Source organism: Odocoileus virginianus, chromosome 17 (genome assembly GCF_023699985.2).
Source record: "Odocoileus virginianus isolate 20LAN1187 ecotype Illinois chromosome 17, Ovbor_1.2, whole genome shotgun sequence".
NCBI lineage: Eukaryota > Metazoa > Chordata > Mammalia > Artiodactyla > Cervidae > Odocoileus > Odocoileus virginianus.
Window position 1 is genome coordinate 18,739,880 of NC_069690.1, and position 25,380 is coordinate 18,765,259.

The 25,380-nt window shown below is 49.6% G+C and overlaps 2 protein-coding genes and 2 pseudogenes across 3 annotated transcripts in view; 2 read left to right on the plus strand and 2 right to left on the minus strand.

Annotated features, from left to right (window-relative positions):
- Window positions 1-5,050, plus strand: part of SARM1 (sterile alpha and TIR motif containing 1) — a 25,143-nt gene extending 20,093 nt beyond the window's left edge. The window contains exons 9-10 of one of the 2 annotated variants that reach the window (XR_011492151.1): window positions 7-491; window positions 1,300-5,050. Coding sequence is in view for 1 of the 2 variants with exons in the window: in XM_070478752.1 (XP_070334853.1) it covers window positions 7-148 (142 nt within the window). In the remaining variant the exon portion in view is untranslated. Of the gene's footprint in view, window positions 1-6 lie in introns of both variants that reach the window. The other variant, XM_070478752.1, reaches the window with a different exon arrangement.
- On the minus strand, window positions 2,529-10,163 carry SLC46A1 (solute carrier family 46 member 1). The gene is made up of 5 exons (XM_070478754.1): window positions 9,893-10,163; window positions 7,982-8,834; window positions 6,572-6,655; window positions 4,667-4,823; window positions 2,529-4,116 (listed from the first exon to the last, which is right to left on the minus strand). Exons 1-5 carry the CDS (start codon window positions 10,118-10,120, stop codon window positions 4,059-4,061), a joined length of 1,380 nt encoding a protein of 459 aa, XP_070334855.1. The 5' UTR covers window positions 10,121-10,163; the 3' UTR covers window positions 2,529-4,058.
- Window positions 10,164-21,506: 11,343 nt separating this feature from the next.
- LOC139039280 (small nucleolar RNA SNORA70) lies at window positions 21,507-21,634 on the minus strand (annotated as a pseudogene).
- A 1,525-nt stretch (window positions 21,635-23,159) lies between these two features.
- On the plus strand, window positions 23,160-23,516 carry LOC110131840 (small ribosomal subunit protein uS10-like; annotated as a pseudogene).
- The last annotated feature ends 1,864 nt before the right edge of the window (window positions 23,517-25,380 follow it).

Sequence of the window (25,380 nt, forward strand, 5' to 3'; positions counted from 1 at the left end):
CCACAGGTGGTCCCACGAGTACCAGGAGGCCACCATTGAGAAGATCATCCGCTTCCTGCAGGGCCGCTCCTCCCGGGACTCGTCTGCTGGCTCCGACACCAGTTTGGAGGGCACTGCACCCCCGGGGCCCCATCTAACCAGCCCCTAGCTCCCATTTCCATCATGACTCCCATTTCCACCATCCCCCCCACCCCAGTGGAACAGCCCCTCAGACTGGCCTCCCTGGGCTGAGACAGCCTGGGCTCTTCTCAGGAAATGGCTCTCTAACTCCCCTGCCCTCATGGTTCACCTCAAACCCAGCGTCCTCAGTATCTGCAAAGGGAAGGGAAGCCAGGCGTTGGGGGTGCTAAGACTTCCCCCAGGCCCTTGCCCTCAGTTCCTGTCTTGAGTGTGGAAGGGTCACTGCTCTGCTGAGGAGGTTCTGGAGGAGGAGGGTTTGCTGTGTGTTAACCGTTCCTGCCCTGCCAACAGCCAGCTTGAGTACAGTGAAGGTAGGCAAAGTCCGGCAGGGCTTGGTGGCATGGCCACCCCTCTCCGCCAAGCAAGGGCTTGGGCCCGGGAGCCAGCCAGGGATGAGGGGCCAGCCATGGTCCCCACCTGCTCCTGGCCCCCGTGCTTACCACCTCCTACCGCCCTGTGGCCTTGCCTCGTAACCATTCGGTGCCCTTAGCTAGCCTGACCTGGTCCCAGGTCCCCTCCCAGCCTTCTGACGTGCAGCCTCCTTTGCCACATCTGGGGTCAGGGTGACAGCGAGCCGGCCCTCACACTGGCTGGTCGGCAGCTGTGGTCTCTCCTCACGGGTGCAGTGGGAGCTCCTGCTTGGGCCTGAGCAGGGAAGGCTGCGTCTCAGAGGGCAGCTAGCCAACCTATTATGCCTTGGTGCTGTGTGCCAGGCCTCTGCCTAGCCTGGCTCAGCCCCCCACCCGCCCAAGGCTGCTCACCACCCACTGACTCAGGGAGGTGGAGTGAGGCAGCCCCCTGGGGCAGCAGCAGTAGCCTGGCAGTAGCTCCCCCAGGTGTGAACCCACTGCCCGCCCCCCACCCCCGAGTCGGGGGGCAGGGCCAGTGAGGAGAGGCAAGATCCTGAAGAGGGGGAAAGGGGTGCATCTGAATCACCGGGGGATTTTGTTAAAATTCCATTCAGGACACCTGGGGTGGGGTGCATTCCTCATGAACTCCCAGGTGGGCTAAAGCTGGTGATCAAGGAATGACATTCAGTACCTTAGGCAGCCAGGCTCCAAGGCCTCACAGATATCGGTCATTTCCCTGACACTTCACCCCCTGGCCTCTAATCACCAGAGCAACCTTACCTGGTATCACCTCCGTCTGACAGAGAAGGAACTGAATGATGCGCCCAGTGTCCCAAGTCTCCAGAGACAGCCCCAGGACGCAGACCGGGCCTCCTGGCGCCCTATCCACGACCGGGGGCACTGCTCTCTTAAGAATTATTCAGGAGGCTGCACCCTGGGCAGGGCTGCAGCTCTATAGAACGGCCGGCTTCCCTCTTGCCCCCAGTACTCTAGCCATGGGGGACAGGCTTTCACAACAGACGGCTGACCCAGAGGCTATAAAGAAATAACCAAGCAGAAGTGTCCCTCGGCCCCTTTGTCCACCAGGGGTGGAGAGCATCTCCTGCCAATAAATGCAGGCTCCAGCTAATAGGCTTGGCGGGCACCGGCCTGGCGCCTCCCCTCCCAGGGGCAGTGGGTTCACACCTGGCTCAGCTCCCAGAGCTGCCTCCCACAGATGCAAGTCAGGCCCCTCCAGGCTTGGGACTCCTTCCTTCCACCCCCCTCCCTGCCAGATACACTAGCCGGTCCTCTGAGTGCCCTTGACCCTTTCTCCTTCATGCTTCATGAACACCCACCAGTGATAGGCAGGTCCTGGACTGGACAGTACCGAGGCAGACCAGATGCTGCCCCCAAGAGCAGAGGCAGTAAGAATATAATGTGATGAGTCTCCTCCAGAGGCCTTGTCTTCTTGTTCCCCATCAGTCCCACTCCCTCCAGAGGCCCCTCACGGGCAGTACTCGGGAGGTTGCCCAGCACACCCTCCACTGCTGCCTGCCTCCTCTCTCTCTCTTTCTCTGGGGAATCAGAGCCCAGCCTCCAGGCCCTGCTGGAGCAGCTGAAATAAAAATCCTCGCTCTGCCAGGCCAGTGCATTCAGGAGCCTGCCTCCCTCACCATAACCACTGCCCCAATCGCAGCCGGGGCGGGCACCATGGCCCTCACCGTCCACCTAGGCCTGGCCTCACAGAGCCTCTCCTGAGACAGAGGGCTGAGAAACAGCCTTCCCTCACCCCCAGCCTGCTCTGACATTGCTTTGAAGGATCAGAGAGTTTTCTGCTTGGATGGGCTGTAACTGCTGCCCCCACTATGGGGCTGAGTCAGCCTCACCCCACCCCACCCCTCTCCGAGACCACGACCTTGCTCATGACCAAGAAACACTCAAAAGTCAAAAGTCCAGCTCCAACTCATTCAGCCTTCCCTGGGCTCCACGAATAGAGGCATTCCATTTTAGAATGTATGAGGTAGGAAGGATCTAAGAACAATATTTATTCTAGTGTTTCCTAACTCGTCAAACCATGACCAGACAATTGTGGGTGTCGCTGAGCTAGCCCTTCACAGAAGGCCACACCCAAGTCAGAGGCGGTACCTGGAGTAGATCCCAGGCCTGAGGTCAATCCAGAGACTTTTTGCCGACATTGGCACTGCTGGGCCAGGAGAGGGGCCTCTCCTCACCTGATCTCACGACAGGGGATAGAGACACCGGACTCTGATAACAGGCCACAGCTGACCTTGGTTTGCTTTGGGCCACCCCCATTTTACCTGCATGGTTTCACATGAGAGAGAATGAGGGCAGAAATACCAGCAGGGGGATGCCCTGTGGCTAGTTCTGTTTTGAAGAGTCAGGTGTTAATCTGATTTGCTTGGGGGCTTATGGGCCTCATCAAGGCCAACCTTAAGACCCAATCGATTCTGCCTTTCAACTTCAGGCTTCCCGCACGCCCTAGAGATGGGCCCCGCATTCTCTGGGACTTGGGCCTCCTGTACCATAGGGGGAGGCTGGACCTATCTCCAGGTTCCTGTTGACCTACAGGTGCTCAAGGGAGAGTGTTGGCACATGGCCCTGCTGAAATGCCTAGAGATGGGGGGGTGTTAGAGAGCTGAGTGGTAACAAAAATTGATTCCGTTTGGGCTGGCTGTAGCCAGGAAGATCGGGACGGGCGCCTTCAGGGAGTGGATCTCTGACCCCGAGGAATGAGCGGCCAGGGCTCTGCCCAGAGCTTCCCACTGGCCTGATGCAAGCGTGCCAGCGCTTTGCCTCCCAGAAGCTCAGAAGACAATGGGCAGTCAGATGAGGAGTGAGCCGGCTGTGCCCGGTGCCAATCTCATGGCAACTGGGGGCTCCTGTCCTTTCCAGCAGCTGCTGCTGCCTGGTCTATGGTGGGCAAACTGGGAAAACAAGGCCCCATAGCCTAATGCCGTGGGGGAGCCAGAAAGTTCATTTCAGGGCGATTATACTGACTTATGATGATTGGCACTGCTAAGCCCAGCAGATTAATTGCCACCCAGGGACAGCAGCATTCTCCCTCCAGGGGACACCAAGTCCCTCCCACAACCCTCCCTCCCCCAAAGGTACCATATTCATCACTAAGGACTGATAAATTGAATACTCCGAGCTGCCCAGTTTGGGTTGGAAGCAGAGGTGCCAGCCCTCAGGCTTCAGCTGGTCCCTCCGTCAGGACCTCTCCCCTCCCCTGGAGGGTTCTTCTGTGTGATTCATGGCCTAAAGGGTAAACAGATCCCTGTTCCAAATAGGCGCACCCCACCCCCTGCCCTGAGTGGGGGACAATTCGAGATCTGGGAGTCCTAGGCTGGCACAGCTGTGGATGAGGCAGGGGCCTTGGTCCAGGTTGACCATCCTGTCCAAGGTGAACACAGCGCTTTGGGGGAATCTGCTGCTATGCTAAGGGCTGGGATCCAGATGCAGCTCCTTCCAGTTGGTCAGTGCTCATGTTGCTCCTCTTGCCCTCTGTCCTCAGGTCTAGGCAGATCAGGGGCTCTGGGAAAACTCCTGGAATTCAGGGCAATGATTATCCCTTTCCAGTATCCTGTGAGAGACCAAAGAGAGAGTTCAGACTTAACATGGGGGTGGGACCCTCAACTCCTGGAGGAGTGACATGGCCTTTATTGGGTGGGCTGATCCAGGTAACCACCCCCGCCCCCCCCCCCCCCCCCCGCCCCCCGCCACCACAAGCTAAGAGGTGGAAGACAAGACAGAGGGCTCCGGGGAAGAAAAGCAAGTGGGTCGGGTGGGCATGGGGCCCAGCCACAGCTATCCCAGGAAGCTCTCCAGGCTTCCCTTTAGCGCATTTCTGCCACGCACGGTTGTTGCATCTGTAAAATGGGAACAGAGAGGGGCGAGAGGAACTGACTAGGAGAACACAGCCCTGCCAAGCAGCACTGTGAGCGTGTCCCTTCCCCTGCTGGCCTCTGCCTTGCCCCTGGAGAACCGCTCCCAGAGAATCAGGCAGCCGTCTGCAAGGGGGGAGAGAGGCACCCACAGGGGGAGAGCTCCAGAAACGAGGAGGTCGGGAGGAGGAAGAGGAGCCCTTTAGGTAAACGGCTCCGTTCTGACCGTGAGTCACAGCCCTGTATTACCCCATCAGGATGGCCGGGATGAAGAGCAGTCCAGCTCCCAGGAGGAAGGGGAAGCCCTTCATGAGGTTCAGGGTGGCTGGGTAGAGTGAGTTGAAGATGCCAGAGGCCATCAGCATGGCCAAGCCATTCACACAGGCCAGAGCAGAAAAGAGAGCACCTGTGAAGAAATAAATACCACACAGCAATTTGAAAGACCTAAATGCAAATTCTGGCACTACTACCTAACAGCTGTGTGATCTGGGGCAAGCCACTTCACCTGAGTCTGACCTTTCTCACCTATAAACCCTACATCATGTGTTGTGTGTGATAAGGCTTCAGTGAGGTCATACATGGAGAGCACCTGTGCTATAAAACAAACGGCTGTTATTAAATCTATTACAAGGACGTGTGATGTCTTCTCGAAGAAGTTTGATAAAGTCTGATAAAATCATGTGGGGTTTATCCCCTTTGGAATCATCTCCTGTTTAGGATAAATTTCTCGGTTAATTCTCAGTTTCAACACTTATTAGCTGTGTGATCACTGAATAAGTCATTTATCTTTCTGGGTTTCTGTCCCCCTTCTATTAAACAAGGACATTACCTTTCATGGATTGTTAGGAATGCTGGTAACATTATATACACAGGTAAAACACCTATGCCAGGGCCTGCCCTCCTACAGGCAGTCAGTTAGCAAAGGCTGTTCTTTTCTCCTGTTCCTCTTGGCATCTCTGGGCATAGTGAAGGAGCTAGAAAAAGACTTATTGAGTGAATGAATGGAAACAACAGAATGGTTGTGAATGAATGGTTCTGGAGACAACAGAACCCATGGTGGGATATATGACATGAAAATCTCTGCCATCACCAAAACCTCTTCCCAGGGTAGAAGGGAAAAAGAGGATAAGCCAGATGTTTTTCTGACTGCGATCTAAAGACCCAGTGACCTGAGAAACTAGTCTTTATAGTTATGCCAACAGAACACAAATTCTGCAAAGCTCAACCCTGGGCTTCCCTGGTGATTCCGATGGTAAAGAACCTGCCTGCAGCGTGGGAGACTCGGGTTCGATTCCTGGGTCAGGAAGGTTCCCCGGGAGAAGAGAATGGCAACCCACTCCAGTACTGTTGCCTGGAGAGTTTCAAGGGCAAAGGAGCCTGGTGGGCTATGGTCCAGGGGGTCGCATACAACTGAGTCAGATATAACTGAGTGATTAACACTTTCATTTCACTCTTGCTTTGAAGCTCAACCTAACAGAAGTTGAGATTAAACTATCAGACTGTCAAGAGCTCGAAGGGCCTGCAGATGTCACCAAGAGCAATTCATTTGTGTTGAGGAAACAGGCCCAGAGAGGGACAGGGACCTACCCAAGATCACACAGCCAGTGTGAAAGAGCCAGGACTAAAAACCCAGATCCCAAGCCCTGGTGCTCTTAAAAACACACCTGGGTGTGCAACCTAGGCCCACCACTTACTGAGTGATCTTAGGTGAATCAATTTAACACTCTGGGCCTTAGTTTCATCTGCCACGCAGAAACAATGAAACCTAAGTCACCAAGTTGTTTTGTCTCCTTCGAGCTTGGACACTGTGACCCCAGGGAAGCAGGGGCCTGTGGCATCGTCATGTCCATTTTGCAGATAGAAAAGCTGAATTCTGGAAAGGGTAAATCCTCTGCTGGGCTTAAAAACATAAGCCCAGCAAAAGATCATAATCACATGCAGCTGACTGCAAATTCCGACTATGATTTGGTCAGAAAATGCAAATCCCTGTGGTCCTCTGCCAGCCCTGGGCGCTTGGACAGCAACGCAGTTGTCTTAGCTACTTCTCCAAGGTGGGAGGAAGGAAGGTAAGCTCCTCCCAGCCCATGGCTGCCCTCACCCAGTTTAGGCAACACTGGCCTGAGGAAACAGACGCGGGCTGACGCTGATACTCACCCTGCTCCGACTGCCTCACCCGTCTCGAGAGCTTGGCCCGGATGATAGGTGTGACGACCAATGACAGGAAGAGGAGCCCGTATCCTGGGGAGAAAGAAGGAAAGATCGAGAGAATGGGGCTGGGGAGGGGGTGCCCCAGTGAGATGTAGCAGAGCTCTGGTGTCCACCCCATGAGGGATGCAGGTTAGACACCGGAAGAACTTCCCTGATGAGAAAGGAGATGATGACGGTGCACAGTAAGCACACAGTAAATGTGAGTTCCTTTTCAATGGACATTTAGTGACTCACAGGCTTGTACTGTTTCCTTAGAAACTGTTTCTCTCCCTCTTGCAACTGTTACCTCCTCAGCAAAACTGCAAACTGTTAAAGGGCAGTGGAGCCTCCAAAGTGGGTACACGATGAGGCCCCACCCCCAGAACCCCTGAAGGTGACAGGCACCCCCAAATCCCTGAGCAATGACAGTGCCTTCATCATCTCTGCAGCCCTGAAGCCCTTGAGTCCACCACCGAGTCCATGGAAGATGCTGTGTGTAGAAGGAAAAGGTACCTGGTCCCCATCAGCTGCCCTGTCCAGAGGAGCAGCCACATTAAGAAGTCTGTGACTACTGGGACTTCCCTGGTGGCCCAGTGGTTGAGAATCCACCTTCCAATGCAGGGAGTGAAGGTTTGATCCCTGGTTGGGGAACTAAGATCCCACGTGGCTTGGGGCAACTAAGCCTGCGTGCTGCAACTAGAGAGGCCCAAGTGCTACAACTGAGCCCTCGAACTCTAGAGCCCATGTGCAGCAACAAGAAAAAGCCTGTGTGCCTCCACGCCAAACATTTTAAAAAAAATTCTTTTTTTAATCTGTGATTACTGAATGGCTGACTGTACACATTTTCAGGCTCTATTAAAATAAATCTGTCCATTCAGGAAAGTGAACTTCCTCATTTTCAGCTGTCCCCTCCAACCAAAAAGAAAAGAAGAACGAACACAAGCAGGAATCTGATAGCTGTGGTCTGAGAAGGCTGGCTTTTTTAAAAAACCCAAAGAAGCTGACCAAGGTCCTGTGATCCTTATCAGAGAAGTGAGCATTAAGGCATTAACAGCATGGACTTTGCTTAAAAGCACCAGGGGAAGTGGGAGGCCAGGGAGTGAAGCAATTAGTGTACAAGCGATACTATTGTCTTTGGCTCTGTCTTACAATATTTATGGTTGGTAATGTGAATTAATTACTTTGGCTACTGAAGGTCTATCTTTTCTGTGTAACAGGTGGGGGTTTTTTTAATGAGATTTCTTAGTCGTCTGTCCTCCAGTGCAGGCTAGGGCCCCAGTCATGTTTCCAAAGACATGAGCACAAACTGCATTTGGGGACAGCACGTGGCCACCCAGCAATTCTGAAACAAACTGTCGCTGAACCCATGCACTTTACCTGTGAACATGAGGGGTGTGGTGGTAGCAAATGCGAAGAACATCATCCCCAGGATATTGAAGATCAGGCCGATCTCAGCCACCCAGGTGTCGGCCAGGCAGTACTGCAGAAGCCGCAGGCCCAGCAGGCTGGTGAGGTATGGGAGCTGCTGAGCTGCAGAACCGTAGCTGATCAGCCGAGAGTCCCAGCAGAGGGGTGCGCTCAGCTCATAGAGGGTCAGGATGTCCTGGGCCCCAAGGTGCACAGTGATCATCACGAAGATGGCCAATGAGTACAGGGCTAAGTGCTTCCTGGATTTCTCCGGGGCCTGGGTCACATAGAGCTGGATGATGGATCGGTGGTGACGGAGTGTGAAGAGACGGGTAGGTGTCCGCTCCTTCACTGTCTCACCAAAGCAGAATGCTGCATAGAGAGTCATGACGGTCAGCAAGGCCAAGGCGAGCCAGAAGGGGTTGACATAAACCTGCTCCTGGAGCAAGTAGCCACCAATGAAACTCGCCAGCATCCCTGCCACCCCAATGCATGCTTCCAATAGGGCCATTCGGATGGTACGGGTGCGGCTGGAGCTGACATCAGCCACGGAGGCAAAGCCAGCGGCCAGGAGCCCACTGAAATCGCCGAGAAGGGCACAAAGGATGCGGCCCAGTACCAAGTAGCCGATGTGGAGCTGCAGCTGAACCACAAAGATGGACAGCACGGTCTGGAGCAGCAGGCCGAGCGAGGCCAGCACCAGCAGCGGGCGGCGGCCCACACAGTCACTCCAGGCGCCCAGCAGGGTGGACGAGAAGAGTCCCACCAGGAAGCCGCCCAAGTTCATGTAGAGGGTCCAGTGGGAGGTGAGTGTCTCCACTTTCTGTGGGGGCAAGAGTTGTATTAAGTGGAGGCGGAGGTTACTATCCCTCACTCTGGGCTGCCCACCCCCCACACTGTCACCCACCTGGGAGATACAGGGATCAGGACTTTCTCTGAAGCCCTAAACCTCAAGAGAATTTTAGTATGGATGCTGGAGAGGGTATGGGAAATTTGTAAGATCCATTCCTTTGTGAATGAAAAATGCTGCTGCTATATCAGGGTTCAATCCCTGAGTTGGGAAGATCCCTAGAGAAGGAAATGGCAACCCACTCCAGTATTCTCGCCTGGGAAATCCCATGGATGGAGCAGGCTGGTGGGCTACAGTCCATGGGGTTGCAAAGAGTCGGACATAACTGAGTGACTAACACTTATCACTTGTAGTTTTTTGCTGTTCCTCCAAGCTGGTTTTTATCACAAAACTCCTATATATCCTGGTTCCTCCCTTATCTCTCAGGGGCAGTCCTTTGGAGCTGTCTGAGAGACTGCCTCCAGGGCTTGAGTCCTCAGAAAGGTAGCTAAATAAGACAATTTTCCAGGCTTCCCTGGTGGCTCAGCGGTAAAGAATCCACCTGCCAGTGCAGGAGACACAGGTTCGGTCCCTGGTTGGGGAAGATCCACCTGCCGCAGGGTAACTGAGTCTGCGCCACAACGACTGAGCCTGTGCTCTAGAGCCCTGTCCCCAAACAAGGGAAGCCACCGCAGTGAGAAGGCCCAGCATTCTGCAACTAGAGAGTAGACCCCGCTGGACACAACTAGAGAAAAGTCGGGGCAACCATGAAGACCCAGCATAGCCAAAAATAAACTGAAAAAAATTCTCATCTTTTTAAGTTGTGCGTTTTGTTTTTTCAGTAAATACCCCCTTGTTAGCCCTCCAAGCTCGCTTTATCTGCGTCAGCTTTCAGCATCTCTACACCGCAGTTCTCGGGCTCCAACTTTTGCTCCCGTCCCGCCCACCACCCAAGATCCTAACCCCCCGCGGCCGTCCGCATCTTCACCCAGGCCCCGCCCCTGCCACGCTCCTCGCTTCCCCGCCCCCACCCCCACGCGCGCGGCGCCTACCTGCGCGACGGGGTCCACGCTGTGGTTGCTGCAGCTGCCCCTGTGACGGGTGCCATTATAGCCAAGGTCTGCACTGAAACGGTGCCACAGGTACTGCGTGGTCACCGGGCCCTGCAGGACCAAGGCGAAGTTGGCGAGGAAGACGAGTGGCTCCACGCAGCCGCGGCACAGCACGGACCGGGTGGGCCAGGCGCGTGGCTCGCCCGGGGAGTTCGCGCGCCCCTCCATGCTTGCGGTTCCTTGCAGAGTTGGCGCAAGGCAGAAGGCTCATCTTTATGCGCCTGCGCTCAGCGTCTTTTTTTTTTTTTTTTTTTTTTTTAAGTGGGCGGGGCGGGGCCAGGACTGGTGAGACCCTCCTTCCTCTCAGCCCCTCCTTCTCTGGGATGGGGAGGGCAGGCGCCCCCCCCCCCCCCCAACCCCTGGCTTACAGAGTGACCCCGCCTGCAAACTGTGCCAAGATATCGCCAGGCACTCCTTCCCAGGCCCCGAAACCCCCATAACAGTAGGAGAATATGAATAATTAACATTCATTGATCGCTTATTATGTTCTAGGCGCTGTACTAAACTCCACGTGGGTTTATCTCCCAACAACTTTATAAGCTAGTTATTGTTAAGGATCCCAATTTACCCATAAAGAGACAAGAACAATCGGGCATTCAAAGCCGAGCTGGAAAAACACACGACTTCTGATGTCTGTGCTGATGTTCTGCCCTGCGACAGAGCGATTCGGTGGATAAAAGTGCAGCCTCCAATTCTACTGCCTCAATTCCGTCACCTAGGTTCTGGGCATGCCACTTGGCTCTTTGTGCCTCCGTTTCTTCATCTTTAAAAGGATGGTGCTAATAGAATGTGACTCAAAGAGTTGCTCAGGAAGCACAATGTCTGATATATTGTAAATGCTATAATTGTAATGAATAGACTGTCACTTGTTCCCCTTCTGCCCACGGGATCTTTTTCCTGGGAAGCTAGTCTGTTACTGGGGCTGGGTCATGGCTCTGCGATGCCCTTGGAGGAGCAGGGGAGGAGGAGCTGGTGGAGGGCCTGGGAGGCCCTTAGGTGTGGCCCTATTCTCTTTGGTGCTCTTACTACAGAAATAGGGGCAGAAGGCAGTCGGATCTCTACCTGGCCCTGTTTTATTGACTGTAAAAGATAGTAGTACTACTTGGCTTTCTTCCTTATCAGTGCATTTGTTGAATGCCCCTTGTATGTCAGGGACCATGGCCAAGAGAGGCCCTGGAAACACTGCAATGTAAAGAGAGAGAAAAAAAAAATGTTGCCTGCCATTCCAGTTCTATAGGGATGGAGCCATTAGCAGCTACAGTCACTCACCATCCACCCTAGAACAGTGTACCTGAAGGACCTTCTGTACTTTGAACCCCACCCCTAGATAGTTGAAACTCATTTAGGGGAAAATCTCAGTGACCCCAGATTCTTGTGTCTTCCCATACACTGAAGAGTTGTCGTGTCTCTAAGTCATGTCTGACTCTGCCAGTACTCAAATCACCCTGTTCTTTGTGGTTTGCTGTTAATTTTCTTATGTTTGACTGTTTCTTTACCATTTTTATTTTGTTTTTTTATTTTTTGGCTACACCTCGAAGGATGTAGAACTTCCCTGCATTCCCTGCAGTGGAAACCAGGATGCTTAACCACTGAATCACCAGGGAAGTCCCTCAACTAGATGTTTTTCTTTCCATTGGGTGACCGATTAGTGGCTAATGGCTTGATCCTTATAGAACTGGAATGGCAGGCAACATTTTTTTTTTTAACACTATTGTGTTTCCAGAACTCCTCCCACCCCACCCCATCCAACCCCACAGTATAGTCCTGGACACACAGAAAAACTCACATATATCCTGGTTTCTCTGTTGCCTTTTCAGAATAGTTTCTCAGAGCTCAGTAAGAAACTGAATACACCCAACTCACAGTTCTAATGTTGTGCATTTTTTTCAAGTTGACAGCAGTGAGGAGACAAAGCCCTTACGGGGCAGGGGGGTGGGGTGGGCTGTAGTTTGTAGAATGGTGGGGGAGAGACATCAAACAGTCCTACTAATCCATGTAAGATTTCATCTGCAGAAGTGCTTTAGGGGAGACAAGCTGTGGGGCTCTAAGGGCACAAATTTAGGAGCCTGGCCAGGTCTGGAAGGAGCTAAACCAGGAAAGGCTAGCTTCCCTGACAACAGGGCAGCTGACTGGATTTCTAGAGGCAGGCCTTGTGCCATGACCCATAGGCCTGATTCTTAGGGTGGTGGGGGCTTCATTTCTGGCCATCAAGGCTATGTGTGAGCTCGTTGCTGGCTTGTTAATTATCTCCTACCTCCCCTGAGCCAAAAGGAGCCCCAGGCTGAGACAAGGTAGATGCTAGCTAGATACTGGTAGACTGAAGGATGCCTGCACCCGCAATAGCCATCACCATTCTGAGGTCTTCCTGAAGTGAAGTGAAGGTCAGTCAGTTGTGTCTGACTCTTGCGATCCCATGGACTATACAGTCCATGGACTTCTCCAGCCAGAATACTGGGGTGGGTAGCCATTCCCTTCTCCAGGGGATCTTCCTGACCTAGGGATCGAACCCAGGTCTCCCACATTGCAGGCAGATTCTTTACCAGCTGAGCCACAAGGGAAGCCCAAGAATACTGGTGTGGGTAGCCTATCCCTTCTCCAGCAGATCTTCCCAACCCCGGTCTTCCTAGAGATAGGAAATAGTATGTGAAACATACAAGCCCCTGGGTTGGTTCCCTCCCCTTTCTACTGCTTTCAGAGGGACTGTAGTCTTGAAGCAGGATTTTGTTTTCCTGTCCAGGGATTGAGTCTAGCTGCCAGTCCACCAGAAGTAGAGGCTAGAAGCAATGTTCTCTGATTCTTACCCCAATTGGAAGCAAAAATGTTTCAAGGAGGCAAAAGCTGCAAAATACATACAAAGTATATTATTAGAGACACAGCACAAAGTATGGGAGGGCACCCAAAAAACAGCTTATTTATGTCAGAAGCAGGGCAGGAATACAGATGTCTGGAATAAGGATCACAGTAAAGAGGAGATTTAAACCCTTTATATTGGACAGTCCTTCCAGGTGTATGCGTTTGTGTGTGTGTGTTCAGTCATGTCTGACTCTTTGTGACCCTGTGGACTGTAGCCTGTGAGGCTCCACTGACCATGGAATATTCCAGGCAAGAATACTGGAGTGGGTGGCCATTTCCTACTCCAGGGGATCTTCCCAACACAGGGATCAAACCCAAGTCCCCATCTCCTGCATTGGCAGGCAGATTCTTTACCAAGAGCATCACCCAGGAAACCTGGGCTTTGTTCACTTTTAGCTGATTGTCTTGTTTCTTTTTTCACACCTGACTGGTCCTTGGACTCTCCCCAAGATGCATGCACAACTTTTTGCTAGGATGGATCCCGCTGCAGAAGCCTGTGGATACATTTCCACACTTATTGTGGGGTGAGGCGTCCTCTCTTTTGGATCCCCAAGAAGCCTTCCTGCACATGTGCAGACAGGGAAGTCTTCCTTGACCTGGGAAGTGGAGACCTTATCTCTTAACTTTAGCAGAGCTCAGCTTTTGCCACCTGCTTTGTCCTTGGGAGTGTCTGGGTGAGAACAAAACTTCTATTTTACTCCACTTGACAAATACCAGCTGTCCAGCCCAAGGGCCCATCTATCTCCTGCCTGCACAAAAGCTTGGCCCAGTTAGGTAAGCTGCAGTGAAGAAAGCTTGGTGTCCAGCTGCAATCTGTCTTTTCTTAAATTAAATTTAAAAAAAAATTATTTTTGGCTGTGCCGGGTTTTCGTTGCAGTGTGCAGGCTTTCTCTAGTTGTGGAGAACTGGGGCTACTCTTTGTCATGGTTCAAGAGTTTCTCATTGCAGTGGCTTCTCTTGTTGAGCACAGGCTGTAGGGTACATGGGCTTCAGCAGTTGTGGCTCGAGGGCTCCAGAGCTCAGGATCAGCGTTTGTGGTACACAGGCTTAGTTGCCCCAAGGTAGGTGGAATCTTCCTGGATTAGGGATCGAACCACTGTCCCCACATTAGCAGGCAGATTGTTCACCACTAAGCCACAGAGAAGTCCACACTACCCTTTTTTTTTTTAAAGATTGTTCCCTGCACCATGGGGGATCTTAGCTTTCTGACCAGGGATCGAACTCATGCCTCCTGCATTGGGAGCAGGGAGTCTTAAGCACTGGAACACCAGGGAAGTCATCAGCTGAAATCTTAGAATCATTTCCAGATATAGAACTAAGACTGAAAGGCGGAGGGCCAAGGTCCATCTCTGGAAATGGGACAGGGTGTGGCTTGTCCCGGAGCTGGAGACCTCAGTCCCCACTCTGGTGAGAGGCCCCTTCTCTGATGAAATAAGATTATTTTTAAGTCAGGACAAGAACATTTTTAAACATAAAATTCTCTCTCTGCCCGTTTGAGCCACTACCCCGTGCCCTTTACTATGCATTAAGAAGCTGTAAGACATTAACTAGATCCCCTCAGAAGACCCAGCAATGCCTATTCAACCCCTACCCCCTCCACCCCAGAAAAAAGCAGTTTTCTCCTGACACCAGCAAGTTCACTCCTTAGGAGACCTTTCTTCTCAGTCTTGTAAAGGGGTCACACTAACCCATGACTAGCCCTCCTGGACTATGTAAACTGTCAGTGTATTACTTTGATGTATAACCTTTTGACTCAAAAATTTATATAAAGGTAGGACAGTCTTCAGAGCTTTCTGAAAGACCATCTCCCAGGTTATACTCCTCAGATTGGTTTTCTTTTCTTCTTTCTCTTTTATAGTTTTAACTCTTTTAATATAAACAAGCATTTTAGTCATGGAAAATAAAAATTTTAAAAATCTGATGATGTTCTTCTACTTTATTTATTTATTTATTTTTTAAAGTAGTAGACTTTTAAAGGTGTGAGCTTGTGGAATTTTAGTTCCCTGACCAGAGATTGAACCTGGGCCCTCTGCAGTGAAAGCATGGAGTCCTAACTACTGGACCACCAGGGAATTCCTCCCCTTGGAATTCTGGAGACATCAACAGGACCTGACTTTCCTTGAACCAGGCACTGTGTGAGAACATTACATATTATCTTAGTGAGTCCTCACCACAACCTTATGAAGTAGGCACTGTTATTTTTACAGATGACATTATCTATGGCTTAGAGAGATATAGGAAAAATCCTTCCTACTGCAGGCACATGTTACACCCATTCCAGTGTTTGCTGGATTTCAAGCCTTGGTAAATGTTAGTCCTTGTACCAGGACTACCCTTCCCACCTTGCTTAGCCTTAGTAAACTCCTATCCATCCTTCAAGACCCATCTCTGCACCACACTTCTAGGCAGAATTAGTAATTTCCCAGTATATGCTTCCCCAAGACTGTTTTCATGCATCTAACCCTGTTTTAGACTTCACCTAGTTATAAATATGTGTTCATAGGTTTGTCTCCTCCCAAACTCTACCCACATCTTACCTCCAGACTTAAGGGAGGGCTATTATTTACTCATCTCTGTATCCCCTAGCAATGGGCCTGGCATGCAATAAGATGAAAAATCATACCCACACTATCACATACAAACTAGATAATCAACAATCAACTATGTAGTACAGGAAACTCTACTCAACCTTCTGTAATAAGCTATGTGGGAAAAGAACCTGAAAAAGAAGGAATCTGTATATATCTATCACTAAATCACTTTACTGTACACCAGAAACTAACACAATATTGTGAATCAACTATACTCCGATATAAAATTAAGTTAAAACACATTTTTAAAAGATGAAATGGTAAATAGGTTTGATGGCATGCACCAACCCCACACAATTGATTGCAGCTGCCTGGATTGCTACATCGAGATGAGCTATTTCTCTGGCTTGTGGGAAGGAGTCATGTGATCCATTAGTTCTGTCTGCCCTGGTCTCAGGAATAAACATCTCTAATGACAGGGTTGTCTAGACCTGGCCTGGGTGCTCTGTAACTTTTGTGGGGAAGCTTTGGAAAAGCCGAGGAAGCTACAATGGCTTCCTCACTCCCAGTTGAAGAACCCCGTCTCACAACCAACCACTATGAGAGAGACGATTGCCAACAAGAGTTCCTCATCCAGACGGCAGTCTTGTCATGACTTCCGCCCAAAGCCTGTGCTTGCTTTTCACAGCTGGCCAACCACAGCTTCAGGAGTGCTGTTCTTGTTTTTAGATATTACAAGGAAGGGAGAAGAGACCATGAGGGTAAAGACATTTCCTGTTTCCAGTTGTTGCTTCTCCCATGCCAACTCTGAGCTTTGTGTGACTGTGTCCAGATGCCACGGATGGTGGTTGCTCTTAAACCGAGCTTGAAGACGGGGAGGGATTTTACCAGAAAGAAGTGAGGCTGTCCCATCTCAAAGCACCAGCTGAGCCTTAGAGCAGAATGCTGGCCAAGATCCAGGGAAGTGCAAAACTGCAGACATAGCTCCCTAATCACCTACCCCACAAGGGAGCTTCCTTACAACCCGAAGCTTGCAGGATCCCAGTTCCCCAACCAGGGACTGAACCTGGGCCCCAGCAGCGAAAGCCCCAAATCCTAACCACTAGGCCACCAGGGAGCTCCCTGGTTGGTCTCATTTTAAACACTTTGTCCTTGACAGAACCCTTCTCATCCTTCCATCCCTCCATCTGTTCACATAGTATTTACTGCTCGCCAGGCTCACTGGCAGGTGCTGGGGTGACAGACAAGTGTTCAAACAATCCTTTTTCTCAGGGCATTCTCTCAGACAGCACTGCCAATGTCAAATCAAATAATAAAAGTATGCAGCTACATAAATCAGTTCAGAGTGTTTTCACGAGGAAGTCAAAGGGTTCACAGCAGAGGAACTGAATCTTGAAGCATGAGATAGTGAAACGACGTCATCAGGCAAACAGAGAAGAAATAGAGAAGGGTTTTCTGTGCCCTGGGAAAGGCAGGTCCGTGGACAGCACAGTTAAATAGCATCATGTTGTGTGTCTTAAAATGTTTTCATTCTTTCAATGTAAATGTTTAAAATATGCTATAAAAAATCTGTCTTGTCTGTAGAGATGTGGATGGACCTAGACACTCATTCAGAGTGAAGGAAGTCAGAAAGGTAAAAACAAATATCGCATATTAATGTGTATATGTGGAATCAAAGAGGTGGTATAGATGATCTTATATGCAAAACAGAAATAGACACAGACGTAGAGAACAAACGTGTGGATGCTAAGGGGGGGAAAGAGGGAGGGTGGGATGAACTGGGAGGTTGGGAATGACATATACATGGTATTGATACCATGCATAAAATAGTTAGCTATTCAGAACCTATGGTATAGTTCGGGGAACCCTGCTCAGCGCTCTATGATAACCTAAATGGGAAAGAAATCCAAAAGGGGGATATATGTATATGTGAAGACTTCCCCGATGCCTCAGCAGGTAAAGAATCTGCCTGCATTGCAGGAGACACAGGAGACTCGGGTTCCATCCCTGGGAGGGCATGGCAACCCACTCCAGTGTTCTTGCCTGGAGAATCCCACGGACTGAGGAGCCTGGCAGGCTGCAGGACATGACTGAGCGACTACACACGCTCAAATGTGTGTGTAAAACTGATTCACTTTACTGCACAGTGGAAACTAACAGAAGATGGTAAGGAAACTATACTCCAATAAAAATTAATTTGAAAAAATAAGGAGAAAAAATAAAATTTGAAAACCTGTCTCGGGAATTCCCTGGTGGTCCAGTGGTTAGGACTGCGTGTTTTCACTGCCGTGGTGCGGGTTTGATCCCTGATTGGGGAACTAAGATCCCACAGGCTGCAAGACACTGCCAAGAAAACAGAACAAAACATCTTCTCTTATCCTCATGACAACTCTGTGAGAGAACTACCGTTATCCTTATTCTACAGATGAGGACATTGGAGAGGTTGTATGATTTGCCCAAAGACACACACAGTAGCAGAGTCAGTGTTTGAGCTGGTAAAGGTTTGACTCCAAAGGCTCCAGTTTCCACTGTCTCTGTGGTGGTTGGTGGTGGTTTAATTGCTAAGTTGTGTCCGATTCTTGCGACCCCATGGACTGTGTAGCCTGTCAGGCTCCTCTGTCCAGGTTAATTTTCCAGGCAAGAATACTGGAGTGGGTTGCCATTTCTTCCTCCAGGGAATCTTCCCAACCCAGGAAACGAACCCGGGTCTCCTGCATTGCAGCAGATTCTTTACCATCTGAGCTACAAGGGAAGTTCATGGACATATAGCCTGTGGGCTGGATATGGCCCACATGTGTGTTTTGTTTGAGTGGCACAATGTTTTTTAAAAAACTAGTTAGCTCACATAGTATCTTGTAAATTTTGAATTAGTTTCCATCTAACTTTCACATGAAAATCCAGATTTCTAGATTTTTCTCAAAAACTCAGGGACTTCCCTGGTGGTCCAGTGGTTAAGAATCCGCCTGCCAACATAGGGGACACAGGTTCTAACCCTGGTCCAGGAAGATCCACATGCCATGGGGCAACGAAGCCCACGTGCCACAACTAGTGAAGCCTGTGAGCCTCAATTACTGAACCCAGGTGCTCTAGAGCCCGTGCCCCACAACAAGAGGAGCCACCGCAGTGAGAAGCCCACGCCCTGCAACTAGCTCACTACTAGTTGCCCACATGTAGCGATGAAGACCCAGCACAGCCAAAAATTTAAAAAAATTTTGTTTAATTTTTAAATTAAATATAAAAACAAAAAAAACCCCACAAGATTTAAAAAGAGAAAGAAAACTCAAAATTGTGACAATATTTACATAAGCCTATTACCTGGCTGAAGCTAGAATGGGACTGTCCTCTGTTTTGAGGCAGGGTGTGTGTTCTCCAGTTCACCATTCCCCCACTATCACTTTCACTCACATAAAAAACACCTGGCCTTGTAGGCCTGCAAGCTTGCAGCCCTTCTATTGGGCTCTGCCATTGTGTGGAAACAGGATTCCAAAGTACCCCAGAGTTTCTATAGAGCCTGTACTGATGCTTTCTGAACATAAAGCAGATGGAATCACTGTGATACTATGCCACGTGGCTGTAACAAGGGTCTGAAAAGCATTGTTTCCTCCTATACATTTTTTTTTCATACTCCGTAGTTGCTTTACGACATTGTATTAGTTTCTGTTCTGAATCATGTTTTCATGTTCTGAAACAACATGCTTCAGGCCTATGTGTACATATATCCCCCCTCTTGGACCTCCCTCCTGCTCCACCTCTCTAAGTCCTCACAGAGTTCCGAGCTGGGCTCCCCGCGCTGAGCAGCATGTTCTCACTAGATACCTATTTTATACATGGTAGTGTATATATGGACTTCCCTGGTGGCTCAGAGGTAAAAGAATTAGCCTCCAATGCAGGAGACGCAGGTTCGATCCCTGGGTTGGGAAGACCCCCTGGAGAAGGAAATGGCAACCCACTCCAGTATTTCTTGTCTGGAAATCCTATGGATAGAGGAACCTGGCAGGCTACAGTCCATAGGGTCGTAAAAGAGTTGGACGTGACTTAGCGACTACACAACAACAATGTATATATGTAAATCCTAATCTCCCAGCTTGTCCCCCCTTCCCTCCCCACCACTGCCCTGTGTCCACACTTCTGTCCTCTACATCTGTATCTCAATTCCTGCCCTGGTAATAGGTTCACTAGCTGTAAGCCCACTGGACTTCCCAGGTGGCGCTAGTGGTAAAGAACCCACCTACCAATCAGGTAAATGTAAGAGATACAGGTTCGATCCCTGGGTCTGAAAGATCCCCTGGAGGAGGGCATGGCAACCCACTCCAGTATTCTTGCCTGGAGAATCCCATGGACAGGGAAACCTGGTGGGTTTCCGTCCACAGGGTCCCAAAGAGTCAGACACGACAGAAGCGACTTCGTGCATGCATGCAAGGCCCCCACAATCCAGTACTGCTACACCTTACAGCAACAGGGAGAGAGTGTGAGGCCAGAGAGGTCGGCAGGGGCCAGATGATGCCGCTGAGGAGCTCAGTTTTGATCTTACTGGGCTCGAGGTTATCTGTGTGACATCCTGGTGGAGGGGGGCTCCGATGGGCAGCTGCATGCAGAGCTCGTGAGGAAGAGAGGGGCTGGAGGCATCATCCCCAGATAGAGTCGGGGTGGGTACAGACCCTCCTGAGAAGACAAGGGACAAGGAGCCTAGGCAGGAGGCTGTGAGGAGCACAACCAGTTCAGAGGGACAGAGGAAGAAGGAGTGGGCAGAGAGGGAGGAGGAGGAGAAGAAGATGAGTGCTGAGGAAGCCAAGAGAGAAGAATTTGCAGGCAACATTGATGACATGTGGGCTATTAAAGAGAGATCAAGGCAACTGGGGGTCAGCACTGGGCACCCCAGAAGTTTCAGCCAGTGAGACAAGGGCAGGGAAGGCTAGAAATCAGATCACAATGGGTGAAGGACGGATCGTCGAGGCATTTAATACCAGGAAATGAGGCAAAGGTGACCCTTGATAAGCTCACCCCTAGAGAATGTAGCAAGCAAGATGCAACACATCTGGAGTGAGACTGGCTCCTCTTTCAGAGGTGGGACTGAAGCTCAGGGATGGGCAGGGCTGATATCAGAGACCGGTGTAATCTCAGGGAAGCATATCTGAGGCTGAAACCCAGTCAGGGGGAGAGAGAAAGCAAAAGCTGCAACCCCAGCTAACCCTGGCCGGGTTCGGTGTTGACAGCAGCAGACGCGCTCTCCCATCCCCAGCGGTATAACCTGTCGAGGCAGCCAGTGCCCTCCAAGGTCCGAGCGCTGGCGCTCTCATACTTACACTCCAGGGCTCCTAGGTCAACTGTCAGAGGCTAGGCTGGGACGCTTTTGCAGCCCTGCCAAACCCACACTTCAGGCTGCCTCACTAGCCTTCTCCATGTTTAGCTTATCTGTTTTTAAATTTTATTTATTTATTTTTTACTTTTTTGGATGTGCTGAGTCTTTGTTGGTGCACATGGCGAGCAGAGCCCACTCCCTAGTTGCAGTGCTCAGGTTTCATTGTGGTGGCTTCTCTTGTTGCAGAACTCAGGCGCTAGATCTCAGGCTTCAGTAGCAGTGGCGCAGAGGCTTTAGTTGCTCTGCGGCACGTGAAATCTTCCCGGACCAGGGACCAAACCCATGGCCCCTGCACGGGCAGGCGGATTCTTAACCCCTGGACCACCAGGGAAGTCCTCTATGCAATTATTTTTGTCATTTAATTGACATTTGCCCCTCCCCCCCTTTTTTTGGACAGGAAAGTAGGATTTGTCGGTGGGTATGTGTAAGGAGGGGACAGCGTCAAGGCTGTCATGAGTGCAGGGCCTTCTATTTATCCAGAGGGACATGATTAGGGATGTATTTGACCCCACAAGCCATTTCGGATGAGCCGCTTTTCTGCCACCATGTTTTCAAATTCATCCACGTTAAACTTAATAAATCCCCACTTCTTGGAGATGTGGATCTTCTGGAGGCCAGGGAACTTGAACTTGGCCCTGCACAGGGCCTCCATCACATGCTACTTGTTCTGCACCTTGGTGTGGATGAACATTATGATTGGCCAATGAGGACCCTGGCTGCTGTGCCCTGGGGCTTTGCAAAGGTGCCGCGTACACCTGTCTGGGGCCTGGGACCGGGGACAGCAAGCCAGTAATAAATGTCCACTGGAAAGGCCTGTCTCCAAGGTCCCTTAGAGAAACCTGTACAGACAACAGGCTGCATACACTATCAAGGAGGCTGCTGTTTGCAGCCACTGCACCCTGGGCCCTCATGGGGTACTCTAATCTTGTCAGACTGAATGGGAAAAAGGCAAAACACTGAGCTGACCCCATTGTGAGGTCAGATAAAAGACAGAATGTCACCAGGCCCCTGAAAGCAATGGGTTTGGGCCGCAGGCAAGTGCTCATTGCCCTGAGAGTGAGTGACAGATGTTCAGCAGTGAAGGAGAAGGGCAAACTTAAAGGCTTGTGGCTCATGCAACTCAACATCAAAAACACAAACAATCCAGTTGAACAATGGGCAGAATCTCTGAAAAGCCACATTCCCACAGTAGACATACAGATGGCCAGAAGGCACATGAGAAGATGCTCAGCATCACTAACTACCAGGGAAAATCAAGTCAGAACCACAGTGAGCTATCACCTCACACCTGTCAGGATGACTATCACCAAAAACAACAAATAAAAAGTGTTGGTGAGGGCATGGAGAAAAGGGAACCCTCATACACGGTTGATGGGAACGTAAATTGGTATAAGCACTATGAAAAACAGTATAGAGGTTCTTCATTAAATTAAAAATAGAACTACCACACAATCCAGCCATTCCACTCCTGAGTATTTATCCGAAGAACAAAAACACTAATTAGAAATGCAGCCACTCTTGCCTTCTGAGATGGCCAACATTCTGCCTGTGGAGTGTTTCTCTTTAAATAAGTCCACTTCTTACCTATCACTTTGTTTCTCACTCAATTCTCTCTGTGATGAGGCATCAAGAACCTGAGCTTCCTTAAGTCCTGACTCCAGCCTCCATGACCTTCCCTGGGTTCCAAAGTTGCTAATCAGGAGAGGAGCAGCCAAGAAACCTGAGGCAAAATTCCAAGGAATAGAAAAGCTCATCTGGAGAAGGCAATGGCACCCCACTCCAGTACTCTTGCCTGGAAAATCCCATGGACAGAACAGCCTGGTAGGCTGCGGTCCATGGGGTTGCTAAGAGTCGGACACGAATGAGTGACTTCACTTTCACTTTTCACTTTCATGCATTGGAGAAGGAAATGGCAACCCACTCCAGTATTCTGGCCTGGAGAATCCCAGGGACGGGGGAGCCTGGTGGGCTGCCGTCTATGGAGTCACAGAGTCGGACACGACTGAAGTGACTTAGCAGCAGCAGCAGCAGAGAAGCTCATCAAGATTAGGGGGCTGACCAGCTGAGATGAGATTAAGGGAATGCAAGTCCTGTTCCCCTTCTATTTGCCGTAAAGGGATGGTACCCAATGCCATGATCTTAGTTGTTTTTTTTTAAATTGATCTTAGTTTTTTGAATGTTGAGTGTTAAGTCAGCTTTTTCTCTCTCTCTTTCACCCTCGTCAAGAGGTTCTTTTTTTCCTTTCCACTTTCTGCCATGAGAGTGGTATCATCTGCATATCTAAGATTATTCAGATACACACACACACTGGAATATTACTCAGCCACAAAAAAGAATGAAGTCTCTTTGGGGGAAACACGGTCACCACTGCAGCGGTGCTCCAGGCTGTCAGTTCCTGCTCCTGACTCACCCATGTTCGCTCTCACCAAGGAACGATTTGGTTAGGAAGCCTCTCCTAAAAGCCATGGCTTTTAAAGACACCAGCAAATCTCTGTCAGAGTCAGAGGTGACCATTCACCAGACTAGGATTACCCTCACCAGCAGCAGGGTGAAGTCTTTGGAGACAGTATGTGCTGATCTGATCAGCGATGCGCAGGAAGAGAATCTCAAAGTGAAGAAACCTGTTTGGCTGCCCAGCAAGACTCTGAGAATAACTACAAGGAAAACTTGTGGTGAAGGTTCTAAGACATAGGATAGATTCCAGATGAGGATCCACAAGCGACTTGTTGACCTGCACTGTCCTTCTCAGATTGTCAAGCAGATCACATCCATCAGTACTGAGCCAGGAGTCAGGGTGGAAGTCACCATTGCCGATGCTTAAATCATCTTTCTTAATAAACTGATAATCAGTTGTTTAAAATGAAGTAATACCATTTGCAACAACATGGATGGACCTAGGGATGATCTTCCTAAGTAAGCAAAGCAGAGAAAGACAAATATCATATGCTATCACCTATATGAGGAATCTAAAAACCAAAACAAATAATAAATATGACAAAACAGAAATAGAGTTACAGATACAGAGAACAGAGAGGGGTTCCCAGAGGGAAGAGGGGCTCAAGGAAGGAGGAAATAAGTGAGGAAATTAAGAGATACAAACTTCTAGTTGAAAGATAAATGTGTTACGTGTATAAAAGGTAAAGTGTAGAGAATATATTCAATACCTATATAATAGGTTTGTATGGTAACACATGGTAACTAGACTTACCATGGTGATCATATTGAACTGTATAGAAATGAGGAGTCACTATGTTGTGTAATAGAAACTAACATAGTGTTGTACGTCAATTATACTTCAAGAACGAACAACCAGGGCTTCCCTGGTGGCTCGGTGGTAAAGAATCTGCCTGCCAATGCAAAGGACATGGGTTCAATCCCTGGTCAGGGAAGATTCCACATGCCATGGAGCAGCTAAGTCCATGCGCCACGACTACTGAGCCTGTGCTCTAGAACACAGGAACCGAAATTATTGAGCCCATGTGCCACAACTCCTGAAGCCCGTGCACCCTAGAGCCCGAGCTCAGCAGTAAGAGAAGCCACAGCAATGAGAAGCCCATGCACCGCAACGAGAGAGTATCCTGCGTAGCAACGAAAACCCAGCACAGTCACAAATAAACAAACAAACAAACAAACAAACAAAAACTCATAGAAAAAGAGATCAGACTTATGGTTCCCAAAGGTGGGAGGTGGTGGGAGGGGGGGGGGGATGGGAAATTGGAAGAAGGCAGCCAAAAGGTACAAACTTCAATTTATAAGGTAGATAAGTGCAGTTATGTAATGTACAACATGATCAATATAATGAACACTGCTGTATGTTATATATGAGAGTTGTTAAAAGAGTAAATCCAAAGAGTTCTCATCACAAGGAAAAATTTTTTCTATTTTTATTTATTTATTTTTATCTATTTTTGCTTTCTGGGTTTTTTTAAAATTAATTAATTTATTTATTTTGCTTTACAATATTGTATTGGTTTTGCCATACATTGACTTGAATCCACCATGGGTGTACATGTGTTCCCTATCCTGAACCCCCCTCCCACTATTTTTTAAATTTTTTCTCTATATGAGATGACAGATGTTTACTAAACTTACTGAGGTAAACATTTCATGATGCATGTAAGCCAAATCACTATGCTGGACACCTTAGGTTTATACAGTACTGTATGGCAGTTCAGTTGCTCAGTCATGTCTGACTCCTTGCATTGCCATGAACTGCAGGCTTCCCTGTCCATCACCAACCCCCAACTCAGACTCACGTCCATTGAGTCAGTGACGCCGTCCAACTATCTCACCCTCTGAGATATGATGGCAATTACATCTTGATAAAACTGGAAGAAAAAAAATAAAGAACCTTTGTGGAGTGATGAGACTATGTATCCAGGGGTGTGTCTAAAGCATGAAGAAATGAAAATAAAAGAAAACATGAAGAAAATAGTTACTCAGCTGTGCCCAACTCTATGCAACCCCGTGGACTGTAGCCTGCCAGGCTCCTCTCTCCATGGGATTCTCCAGGCAAGAATGCTGGAGTTGCCACTCCCTTCTCCAGGGGATCTTCCCAACCCAGGGATCCAACCTACATCTCCTATGTCTTCTGCATTTGCAGGGGGGTTCTTTACCACTAGCACTGCCTGGGAAGACCATGAAGAAATAGAATGCCTTTAAAAGGATGGATTAGAATCAGAACA